Source organism: Pelodiscus sinensis, chromosome 11 (genome assembly GCF_049634645.1).
Source record: "Pelodiscus sinensis isolate JC-2024 chromosome 11, ASM4963464v1, whole genome shotgun sequence".
Taxonomy (NCBI): domain Eukaryota; kingdom Metazoa; phylum Chordata; order Testudines; family Trionychidae; genus Pelodiscus; species Pelodiscus sinensis.
The window spans coordinates 49669237-49682395 of NC_134721.1; the positions used below are offsets into that span (position 1 = coordinate 49669237).

A 13159-nucleotide genomic window follows, 5' to 3' on the forward strand; every position below is an offset into this window, starting at 1 on the left:
CCCGAACGGGAGCAGCTTAGTATTTCCGCAAAAAGCACTGATTTCTTACAGTAGGAAGTCAGAGCTTTTGCGGAAATTCAAGCGGCCAGTGTAGACAGCTGGCAAGTTTTTCCGGAAAAGCTGCTGATTTTCCGGAAAAACTGGCCAGTCTAGACACAGCCGAAGAGTTGTCACAGAACATCAACTGCCCGCCTATGGATGCTGTACACAGCACATTATAGCGCAAGTAGGCTTTCGGGGGGAGGTGAAGGAGCTGTGGATGTTGATGGGGAGTTCATTTGATAGGTAAGGGTAGTGAGTAGCTGTTTGTTGGACTATTGGAAATGGGTGATTCACGCTGGCAGCAAGTCAGGACAGACATCTCTACAGCGGAGATGAGGTGAAGGGCCATGAAAATGAAATTGTTAGTTCTTTGTAACCTTAAAATAGTATTTTTAAATATATTTGCAAATTTGGGGGTGGCTGTGCCCGGGGAGGCTTTTGCAAATGGGGGGGGGCATGCTGTGCCGGGGGGGTTACACATCAGGGGTTTGCACATGTGGGGGAGAGGGCGAGCAGGGTTGGCAGGGGATGCTTGGGACAGATTGGGGAGAATCACTGGCTGGGGGAGAGCACTGGGCTGGCAGGGCAGCCGATGGCGGCCATGCAAGTCTCCCGCAGCGGGCAGGAGTATTATGGGCTGGTGCCCGCCTATGGCAGGACGGAGGTCTGCTTGTGACATGCTTCTACCTGTAGTGCTGCACAGCCAGTTCCCCATCTCCAGGAGCCGAGGTTCACCCATGACGGCTCCTGCCTTCAAGCTGGTGCGGAGGGGAGGGGGCAGAGCATGCCTTTCACATTGGCCACAGTGGCAGCACCTCCCCACGGGTGGAGCCGCGTGGCACAGCACTGAGGCAGGCGGCAGAGCAGCTTTGCCTGGATAGCATTCCTATACCCATAGACACTTCTAGTTCCAATGTAAGTGGAGAAGAACATTTTGTCTATTGTTTGTATCTTAGCTGTAGTGAAACTTGCAGTCTTCAGAATTAAGAGTTAGATTATCCATGTTATTCAGGCTTTAATACATTGCTTACATTCAAATGAAGTGATTTTAAACTTTAATCTCTTCAAGGCAGGGGTTTTGCCTTTCTAGTCTGTCTGCACAGCTCCTAGGATGTAAGGCAGGAGTGGGCCAAATCCGGCCCACCTAGGGCTTTGGTCTGGCCCTTGAGGCAGGAGAGGGGTGTGAGCCCTTCTACTCGCTTCTATTTAAAGGGCTTGTGTCTTCCCCGTGCCTCTAGTGTGTTGCTAGGGAGCCAGAGACACGAGCCTTTCAACTGTTTCTAGTTAAAGGGCTTGCACATTCCCAATGGATGCTCGGCAAGATGCGGGGAAGACCTGAGCCCTTTAAGTAGAAGCAGTTAGAAGGGCTCACGCCCCTCTCCCGCTCCAAGGCAACACATTGGGGGTGGGGCTTGGAACTGCCTCGCGGGCCGGATCAAAGCCCTGAGTGGGGGGGATCCAGCCTTCTGAGAGGCTTTTGCCCACCGCTGTTCTATGGATAATGTTGTATGCAGTTAATTATTATTAAAATTTAATTACTTTGTTATGTAAAAACCATAGTGGCGTCTCCTTACAGCACATGGCCTGCCCCTTCCACCCAAGGCCCCGTCCCTTCTGGGTTGGCCCGCAGCCACTTCTGAAATTTGTGAAGTGGCCACCTATTAATAATTATTGCCCACCCTGATGTAAGGGCTACTACCAGACAGAGAACTCAATAATAGTAATAGATAGGGTGACCGTATTTCCTCATACCAAATATAGGATACCATGGAGTGGGGTGGGGGGATGGGTTGGCTAGAGCTTGGGGCTTCAGCCCTGCAGCAGGTGGGCAGCATTTGAGGCTTCAGCCCTGGAGCAATGGGGGACTGCTTGGGGGTTCAGCCCTGCAGGGGGGTGGCACTCAGGGCTCCAGTCCCGGGGGGAACGTGCGGGTAAGGAGCTGCCAGCACTTGGGAGTGCTTGAGGCTCCAGCCCCAGAGGGTTGGAAGGAGGAGCTGCTGGCTCTGGGGCTTCAGTGGCTGAAGCCCTGAGTGCTGGCGGCTCCTCCCTGTCCTCTGCTGCAGGAGAAATAGGGGACAGTGGGTCCATTTTCTAAAAGTTGAGACGCCGGGAAAAGCCCTTAAATACGGGACTGTCCCTGGAAAAATGGGACAGATGGTCACCCTAGTAATAGAAGTAAATCATATCTCTTGAAAGTTGAGAGACATTTCAACGTCATTGTAATAAAATATTTCTCCTTTAATTGACAGCATAATAGAAAATGCTAATGAGGAAATTATATGGTTATTTTTTTTTCTCACACTCCTGTGGGCTGTTGACCTATGTTATGCAACCTCAGTTATGTGACTAATATACCTCAAGTCAACTTTCTTAGTCGGCTTATGCGGTGTCTTCACAGTGATAAGTTGACAGCTGAACTTTCCTGTTGACTCTTCTCACTCTTCTCATTTTGGCGGAATACTGGATTCAATGGGAGAGGTCAATTTATCGTGTTTAGTATAGATATGATAAATCGACACCGCCTCCACTAGATTGATTGTCATCCATCGATGCAGCCCATAGTGAAGACATGCCCTCAGTGTAAGACCATTACAGAAGGTATAAAAATGATGAGGTTCCTCTTCAAAAGATCCAACATTCTGATATAATTAACCAACATTTGAAGACACTATAACTCCAGAGAGGAGCAGAACAGGAAACAATGAATAGAGCTGCATGACTTTTTATTTTTTTCAAATAGTTACTTGCCAACAAATGTGTTTTCTATTGAGCCAAAACTATTTGCAGATTTGTATCAAGTTTGCCAAATAGTTTCAGCCAAATTTTAAAAAATGAACATGTTTTCTTTTGGCTTGACTCAAATTTTTTCATTTTGATTTTGGCAGTTATTAAAAAAAATCTAACAAGGTTTAGATTCACTAAATAGCCCTTTATGGTTATAGATGGGATGTGGAAGGCTCCAACTGATGTAGAGAAAGGATTTCAACTTGGGTCTCCCAAATTCTAGGTGATAGCCTAACTATCTAGCAGTAGAGTCATTTTCACCCTCTCTCTGGGCCCCAAACTATTCATTATAGTGTGGCCATTGAAAGTCATCCTTAATAATGGTTTTGCTTGTTTTAAACAAAACATAGAAAGTTTCTAGCAAAATGAAAAGCTATTTTTGTTGGGAAAATATGTTGTGACAAAAACTTCAAACAATTGAAGTATCATAAGAACGATCATGCTGGGTCAGACCAAAGGTCCATATAGCCCAATAGCCTGTCCTCGGACAGTGGCTAATGCCAGGTGTCCCATACTGAATTAACAGAACAGACAATCATCAAGTGATTGTCTTCTGGCAAACAGAGACTAGGGACACCATCTCTGCCCATCCTGGCTAATAGCTGTGGCTGTCCTCCAGGAATTTATCTAGTACTTTTTTGAACCCTGCCATAGTCTTAGCCTTCACAGCATCCTCTTGCAGGAAGTTCCACAGATTGGCTGTATGTTGTGTGAAGAAATACTTCCTTTTGTTTATTTTATTCCTGCTGCCTATTAATTTCATTTGGCAACTCCTAATTTTTATGTTATGAGAAGAAATAGCACTTCCTTATCTACTTTCCCTACAACAGTGATGATTTTATAGACTTCTAGCCTGTCTCCTCCTTAGTCATCTTTTTGCCAACTGAAAAAGTCCCAGTTTGTATTTTAAAAAGTCTTACAGAAGCTATTCCATACCCCTAATCATTTCAGTTGTCCTTTTCTGAACCTTTTCTAATTCCAATATATCTTTTCAGAGATGGGGAAACCACATCTGCATGGTCTCAAGATGTGAGTGTTCCGTGGTTTATATAGAGGCAATCTGATACTTTCTCTCTTCTAATCTATCCTTTTCTTAATGTTTCTCACCATTCTGTTTGCTTTTTTGACTGCCACTGAAAGGGATTTAGGGGTCATAGTGGACCACAAGTTAAACTTGAGTCAACAGTGTGACACTGTTGAAAAAAAACCAAACATGATTCTGGGATGCATTAACAGGAATGTTGTGAGCAAGACATGAGAAATCATTCTTCCACTCTACTCTGCACCGATTAGGCCTCAATTGAAGTATTGTGTCCAGTTTTGGGCACTGTATTTTGAGAAATTGGAGAAGGTCCATAGAAGAGCAACCAAAATGATGAAAGGTCTAGAAAACATGACCTATGAGAGAAAACTGAAAGAACTGGGCTTGTTTAGTTTAGAAAAGAGAAGCTTGAGAAGGGACAGGATAGCAGTTTTCAAGTATCTAAAAGGGTGTTACAAGAAGGAGGGAAAAAATAGTTTTTCTTGGCCTCTGATGATAGGACAAGAAGCAATGGGCTCAAATTGCACAACGGAGGTTTAGGTTGGACATTAGGAAAAACTCCCTAATTGTCAAGGTGGTTAAACACTGGAATAATTTACCTAGGGAGGTTGTAGAATCTCCATCACTGGAGATATTTAAGAGCAGGTTGGACAGATGTCTATCAGGGATGATCCAAATGGTGCTTGGTCCTGCCATGAGGGCAGGGGACTGGATTCGATCTCTCAAGGTCCTTTCCAGTTCTAGGATTCTAGAATCATCTGCAAATTTTGACACCTCTTTGTTTTTCCAGATCATTTATGAATATGTTGAATAGAACTGGTCCCAGTCCAGACCCATAGGGGATACCCCTATTTACCTCTCGCCATTCTGAAAACTGAGCATTTATTCTTATCCTTTGTTTCCTATCTTTTAACCAGTTATCAGTCCATGAGAGGACCTTCCCTCTTATCCCATGACAGCTTCCTTTGCTTAAGAACCCTTGTTGAGGGACCTTGTCAAACACTTTCTGAAAATCTAAGTATACTGCATCCACTGGATCCTGTTTGTCCACATGCTTGTTGACCCCCCTCAAACAATTCTAATACGTTAGTCAGACATGAATTCCATTTATTAGAGTCATGTTGACTTTTCCTCAACAAATTATATTCATCTATGTATCAGACAATTCTGTTCTTTATTATAGGTTCAAGTTCAACCATTTTGCCCAGTGCTGAAGTCAGGCTTATTGGGCTATAATTGCTAGGATCACCTCTAGAGCTCTTTTTAAAAATGGGCATCACATTAGCTGTCCTATAGGCATTTTGGTACAGATGATAATGTAATTATTAGTTTACAAACCATAAGAAGTAATTCTGCAATTTTCACATTTGAGTTCCTTCAGAACTCTTGGGATAATACATCTAGTCCTGGTAATTTATTGCTGTTTAGTTTATTAATGTGTTCCAAACCCTCCTTTAATGACACAACAGATCTGAATAATTATTCCAACATCATTTGCCTTCTGCTTCCATGTGAACAGTAACTGAAGTCAACATTGTAGCTACACTTTAATACCTCTCCAAATTCTATTGCCCACTTTGAACCAAACAAGGCAAATACAAACAGGCTCCCAGTTCTGTAATTGGCTAAATCCTAACCATTGCTCCTTGCTCCTAGGGGAATTTCAGATCGATTCCAGTTTTGGGGCTTGGGCTGATCTCAATTATATATAACACAAGGGACAAGAAAAGGTAAGTTGCTAATTGTCTCCTTCCTTTACAGCAATGTTGTGATTGCTGCAGTCTGGGCCTGAGAGTAAAAGGTGAGGGGCAAACCTGTGAGTCCAACCCTAATCTCGGCTATCCCTGCAACCACGTGATGCTATCCTGCTGTGAAGGAGAAGATCATCTTATTCCTCCAGAAATAAAAAGGCATCCTGAACCACTGCCAACAGTGACGCCTGAGAGAAGTAGGTTCCCTGGTTTTAATTACAGGCAGTTGCAGAGTTGAGAGATTTCTCCATTCCAAGCTATAAAAAAGGGTTACTGTGGAAGTACAATTGGTTTAGCTTTTCGTCAACAATAAAACATTTCTTTTGGACCAGAGATGAACTGAACTGGGTCAGAAAAAGTTTACATGCCTCTGAACTTGAAGTCCCCACCTATTTCATTTACTACCTGGTTGTACAGTTCAGCCTGCTAGATTGTCCAGTATGGTCACTCTCAAAACTTTCCTTGAGCCAAATAGGATTGGCTGTTCCTTTCTGTGTGCTGGAAATACCTACTCATTTTTAGGGCTTGTCAACACATGATTGAGGGTAGGGTATGAATTTAAAGCAAATTAACTCTACTGTATTAAGCAAATTTGAAGTAAGACATGCTTATTCTGTATCTGCACATGGAGTTAATCAGGAGTAACTCCCCAGGCCAACAAGCTCTCAGTCCTTTTGCTTCCTTCTGGCTTGTCCCAACACTGATGTAACGCCAAGTACTTTCTACAGGGTGAGCTGAATAGTTTCACTGAAAAAAAGCACTTGCCTCTTCAAAATGCAGACTTCGAGCATCACTAGCTACATTTCCTCCCCATCCTCTCCCTTCAACTCACCTTTAGGAGAATCACGTTGCTCCCCATCAAATGATGTGGAGGAGGCTGGGGTTTCCTTCCTCTCAGGCTCAGTAAGGCTGTGTCCAGACTCAAGGGTTTTTTCGAAAAAAGTAGCCTTTTTTCGAAAAAACTTCACTTGCGTCTAGACTTCAGCCGCGTTCTTTCGAAATTAAAATGAAAGAACGCGGCTTTTCTTTCGACAGCGGTAAACCTAATTTCACGAGGAAGAACGCCTTTTTTGGAAAGTGCTCTTTCGAAAAAAGGCGTTCTTTAATGCAAACAGGGCATTTTCGAAAGAGAGCATCCAGACTGCCTGGGTGCTTTCTTTCGAAAAAGTGGCTTGCTTTTTCAAAAGTACTGGTTGCAGTCTAGATACTCTTTTTTGAAAGAGGCTTTTTCGAAAGATACTTTCGAAAAAGCCTCTTACAAAAGAGGCTTGCAGTCTAGACGTAGCCCAGGTGTAATGGCAGCACTTAAGTAAATTGATCTAAGGTCAGACAGTGAAAAGTTGTGGAACCAGGGAATGCAATTATACAGTCAAATGTCCCGGTCCCTTTCTCTAACTCAGGCCTGGGCAAAATACGACCTGCAGGCCACATTTGGCCCATCAAGCCAACGGACCAGGCCTGTGGACGCAGCAGGGAGCCCCAGGCAGGCTCCCCTGCTTGGCCCACAGCCCCGCACGCTTCTCATAACAGCGGCTGTGGGGCTGTTTCTCTTTCAAAACTGAGATCCTGGAGGCCTGGGGGGGGGGGGGGGGGCAGGCTTCAGGGACTGCCCTCACCCCAGCGCAATCCCATTGGCCGGTTTCTGGCCAGAAACTGGCCAATGGGAGTTGCCTGTTTGAGTAATAGGCAGCACACAAAGTAGCACACTTCCATCCCCCCTGGTTCAGTTATTCACACAAACACATGACCCAGCAGCCTGTGTAGGCATGGGGCAGGCAGGCAGGCTGGCTGAGAAACATTTTAAGCTCTGGAAGCATTTAGCTTTGCCGGCAGGCTGGCTGGTTGGGGTGCTGGCTGGTAAGTCTCCTGTCCAAAGCCTACCTCTGTCCCTCCCTTCTCCAACCCTCTTACCCCCCATTCTACATACCCAAACCCTCTGCCCCCCTCTTGCACCCATACCCCCTCCCAGATCTGGCACCCCAATCCCCTGCCCTAGATCACAGTCCCCTCCTACCCTAGGTCACAACGCAAACTCCTGCACCCCTGTCCTCTCCCCTAGATCACAAACCAAAACCCTGCGTCCCAGTCCCCTGCCCTAGGTCACAACTGCCTCCTTTATCCAAACTCCCTCCCAGACTCCACACCTCCTCCATTAATATGGAAGAGCGCAGCCCTTGACCACTATCCAAAATCTTGGAGTGCCCCCCCTTCAAAAATGATTGCCCACCCCAGCTGTAACTGCTAGATGATATTCTCTCCAGCATGATATGTCAGGCACTTCAGTGTGTCAGCGCCCATGGTGTCAGTGCTCATCTTCTGATAAAGTGGGTTTTACTCATGAATGCTCATGATTTTATAATTTTTTTTTTTTAGTCTCTAAGATGCCACACGACTACTTGTTTTTTGAGTTACAGACTAACACGTCTACCCCTCTGACACTTTTTGTCAGGTACCGGTTATATGTAAGTAACAAGTAGCCATTGTCCCTCTGGATAGACATCTGGGTTTCAAATTCTTTCTCATTCTCTTCTCCCAACTTGCACGTGATGTGGGATGATTCTATTTTAAACCAGTGTAGGGACTGAGTAGTGCAGCTAGTGCTGTGTTACATGCACATTGCTGACATTCAAAGCTGTGGAACGTGAATAAGAAACAGAAATCTAGAATTCACAGGCTTTTATTAATTCATGCGTTTTTTTCTTTAAAGAGTGGAATGACTTTTAAGATGTAATGGTTTAAAGATTACAACATTTGTATGTTTTCACCTGGGGCAGAAGATGAGAGTTATTCTACCCTTGATTTTTTCCAGAGTAGTAGTGTATGGTATGGAAAAAATACACTGAGCATTTAAAAAAGAAAGGAAGGCAGGAGACTTACATGGAAATTAAAAAAGTAAGGTGGCATAAAATGTGACCCTGATGTTCTCAGTGCTTTCATGTGAAAATCTGCAACGCTCCTGGGAATTCCAACACAAAAAATCTCCAAAAATCTGTACGAAAGTCTTGTTCACTATACAGTAGGGATGTTAATTGCAGGTAATTGACTTAATCCAATAGTCAATGCATCCAATAGTAGATGCAGCAGTAGTTTAATTCTTCAGATACTTACAACATGCAAAAAGTTGCAAAAATCCATTGCATAGTTTTAAAGTATTTGCGTGTGAGCCAGATCCTCTGTTAGGCTTAATGGTACTACACTAAGTAATAGCAGCTGAGGGTTCTTGGCCCTTCTCTGTGCCATGCTAGCGTTAACTTGCTAATAGAGATGTGCAAAACATTTGTAACTATTTTTGAGTAATTTTGCATTTTGTGTTTCTTGCATTGCACGTGGTACTCAAAACTGAGCTGTTTTGAGGAGGAAAAGTCATTCTGGAGAACTCATCTTTGGAGTGAAATTTGGCTGGGTATGGCCATATTTGAACAGAAAGGGGCCCTTCCAAAGGAAAAGAGCTTCAAATCTAAACTGTAGAGAAAATTAGTTTTTTTTAATGTGAAAATTCCTACAGTGGGACTAGGGAAAATATAACAAACCTTTGTGCACAAATAAGTTCCTTCAAATGTCAGAGGGTAGCCGTGTTAGTCTGTATCAACAAAAAACAATGAGGTGGCCTGTGACACCTTAAAGACTAAAAGATTTATTTGGGCATAAGCTTTCATGGGTAAAAAACACTTAATCAAATGCATCTGACAATGTGGTTTTTCACTATTAAAGTTTATGCCCAACTAAATCTGTTAGGGTATGTCTATACTTGCTTGATTTGCAATTCCGAATGCCTACATTTGCAGCCCTAGTTCAAATTAGGCTGCAAGTGTAGACATACCCTTAGTCTTTAAGGTGAAACAGGTCTCCTTGTTTTCAATGAACACTTCTGAATTTTGCCCTATAGGAGTTTAGGATTCACCTCTGTGGTGCCTCCTGCTGGTCACTCCAGGAATTATCTCAGTCCAGCCTCAGAGCATCCTCTCCTGGCTGTGTCTTGCCGCTTTTGCCTGTCTTTTTCTCTTTTCTCCACCATTCCTGTCAGACTCCACATCCCACCTGGTACTTCCCTGCAGCAGCACCCACACTCTGAAGTCCTCCCCTCCCAGTGAAATCCAGTCACCCCTAAGATACCATGTGCCTCAGTGACCCACTGCCATTTGTCATCTAACCCTGTCCTCGGGCAAATTGCAGTCTGAATTGGCCGCCATATAATTGACAAGAAGGGTTGGACCTATTGCCTATTTCTGTCCTGGCTGCTCCTCTCCAGCCCTAGTACCTCCCTGGTCCCTGTCACTGGGCCTCAGCCAGGGATTTGCTCCGGCCCTGAGCTTCCCTGCTTCACCCTGCCTTCACCCAACACTGTTCTGTCCAAGTTTCTCCTGATAGCAGGCAGCTTGGTCCTTCTCTCTCCAGAGCTGAAGCAAGAATGAACTCCTGAGCAGCCACCTTTTTATTCAGCCCTGCCAGACTCTGATTGGCTGTGTCAAGCCTTCTCCTCCTTGGCGTCCAGCCTCAGCCCTCTCTCAGGGCTGTTTTAACCCTTTCTATTCCAGTGCTGGACAACTGTCTGGTCACATGCCCCTATCTAATAAGTAGCCTGTTTCTTTTAAAAGCTGGTATTCCGCTGTGGTTCTCGCAAGGTATAGCCCACTGGGAGAAGGATGAAGCTTTTGCTGGTTCTGTACCTGAAGCTGACAAAAATTCCCCTTTATTTGTAAAAGCCTCAGGTTCACTTTGAGTTTTTAGGATCATGGGATGTCAACTTCTGTCCACCCTTGTGTAGAATAGAACTGAAAAGATTTGCCACCTCCAGCCATGAGAGGAGAGAAAACTCTACTTGTGTGAGGCCTCTCGGCTGTAACTAGTCCCGTTTTAAATAGTTACGTGTTGTTTGCCGTGTTACATACACAAAATCATAGAGGGAAAATATCTCTGACTTTACTTTGGGGTCATTCTGTTGCCCCAGTAGAGGTCGCTGTGGGGCTGAGAAGAGGGAGGCAGGAGCTTTCCCTACCCAGCCCTGTGCTGTAGTACCCTTTGTCCCTAAGCATGTAGATATGGATTTGGTGAGGGCCACGTCCCCAGAGCAAGATGTTTGGAGGCGTTCTTATTGTCCCTGCCCTGCCCTACCCTGTCAGGCACTGGACAGCCTCCATGCCCAGTTCAGCACAGCATTCAGCACATACTTAACTTTAAGCATGTGCATAAGTTCTGTTGATGTTGATGGGATTTCAGAATGGGATATTAATGGGATGTAAGATTGATGAAAGTTAAGCACTCGCTGTAGTGCTATGCTGAATAGGGATGGTGTTGCTGAATCAGGGCCCTGGAGAACAGGTGACAAGGTAGATGGGGCACTAATGGGCATGCTGACCCCGCACTCCTGGACCTGTTATACTTGCACGTGTACTTTGTGGGCATGATGTTTCCATCCTAAATCTGCTCAAGCTCTGTCTCCCTCTTCTCTAACGGCTTCATTTGGGCCTGCCAACTCTAACAGAAGAATTACCATATTTTATTGTAATGCTTCTTAAATTGTTGTTTTGAAATGCATAAAATGTAGCATTTGGTTTTTCTGACAATTAACTTTTAATGCATTTTAGTAGCACCATCTTAAACAAATGCTTAGTAAAGAAACTGACCCCTTGAAAGGAAACTCTTTTTCTAAGCATTAAACTAAAACTCACACAAAAATACATCAAACCCCCTTTAAATCCTTAGTAATGTTATACTCTATTACACCTATTAGAAAGAGAGGCATTTCCAGTCAACAAGTGGAAGTAGACTAGCAAAAGAAAACATCTGCTAGATAAATATGTTATCTGTGTAATACATTAAAATATCTTCCAGAAACAGAATCCTCATAAACAGTTCCCCTTTAAAGGGACACACCTGTTAAAATAGTAGTTTCGATGCAGTAGAGTTATCTGTTCAAACTATCTGCAGGATTTCAGAAAATTCTCTTCTGAGCAGTACCCTTTTAAAAATTTAGCTCTGCACATGAATAGATGCTGGACTCTTTGCTCTCGATGTTCCCTCTCAGACACTTGACTCACCAAATCAGTTTGTAAGTGACAAAGTGGAAAGAATAGGAAAATGGATAAGAGAGCACTGGCTGGTCACATACTGTAGGTATACTGAACTTATGTGAAGCAAGCACATTTTCCCCCTTTCTGACTGGTTGGAAGCATCTCTTCTTTAGCAAAACTATGGGGATTGTCTTATTGTTAAATGCTGTAGGCTGAGGATTAAAATAAAAAGAAGCTATGAAGGGGATTGCCATTAGATTTTGCTGTTGTTCACACTGAATCATTAGCACTGCTGTTTCGTATTACAGTAGCCCACAGATGACAGCTTTTCTTTAAAAAAACAAAACCGATAAAACCTCAAGAGTTTCCAAAGAGTTGGAATTCAATTATTTTAAAACATTAGGTGCTTGGAGCTAGACATTTGTTTCATATTCAATATTGTTTCTTAACACAGAAATGATGTGGCACACAACATTAAATATGTGAGCACACATGAACATGCTTTAGAGTCTGTAGGTGTTCTGAATTTTATTTTTGCACAATCACAGAATAAGTTAGTGAGATTTGAAAAGGAACACCACAGCAGCTACAGGTTTGCTGCGGCCTAAGGGCTTGGGGCTTACAGAGTGTCCTCAAGCAAAACTGACAGTGGGGGTCAAGATACCCACCCTGGAGGCATGTCAGTAACTTTATCTAAGGGTACGTCTAGACTACATGCCTCTGTCGCCAGAGGCATGTAGATTAGGCTACCCGACAGAGTAAAATGAAGCGGCGATTTAAATAATCGCCGCTTCATTTAAATTTACATGGCTGCCGCTTTGAGCCGACAAACAGCTGATCAGCTGTTTGTCGGCTCAGCGCGATAGTCTGGACGCTCCCCTGCCGACATCAAAGGGAGCTGTCGACAACCCAGGTATGCCTCCTGGGATGAGGCATACCTGGGTTGTCGACAGCTCCCTTTGATGTCGGCAGGGGAGCGTCCAGACTATCGCGCTGAGCCGACAAACAGCTGATCAGCTGTTTGTCGGCTCAAAGCGGCAGCCATGTAAATTTAAATGAAGCGTCGATTATTTAAATCGCCGCTTCATTTTACTCTGTCAGGTAGCCTAATCTACATGCCTCTGGCGACAGAGGCATGTAGTCTAGACGTACCCTAAGATAAAATTATAATGGGCAGTGATAGTCAGGATAGAGCCCTGGATTGGGACTCAAGACCTGGATTCTCTTTCTGATTTTTTTCACTGACCTTCTATTTTTGTTTTGGTAAGTGTCATGATGAGGAGGAGTGCTGACCAGCTCCCGGTCGCTAAGGGGTTAACTCAGGTACCAAGCAAAGGTGTTCACTGGGAGGGGGGGGGCGTGTCAGGTTTGAGCAATCAGCCAATAACAATGCAGGTAGGAATTTCAAACTGGAAAAGAGGATTTTTTTTGTCTCTCTCTTCTTTGTTTGAGATCAGAGCAGTTTCTCCCAGGTATTAAGGGAGATGGGAGATGCTTTCTCTCTCCAAGAATGGACTTCTTGAAATGTG

At 44.1% G+C, this 13159-nt stretch overlaps 1 protein-coding gene across 6 annotated transcripts in view; it reads left to right on the forward strand.

Moving 5' to 3' along the window:
• Positions 1-13159, forward strand: part of FBLN2 (fibulin 2) — a 186096-nt gene that overhangs the window by 131326 nt on the left and 41611 nt on the right. For all 6 annotated transcript variants that reach the window (XM_075939673.1, XM_006125827.2, XM_075939675.1 and 3 more), the window contains exon 5: positions 5630-5816. In XM_075939673.1, coding sequence (XP_075795788.1) covers positions 5630-5816 — 187 coding nt within the window. The remainder of the gene's footprint in view (positions 1-5629; positions 5817-13159) is intronic.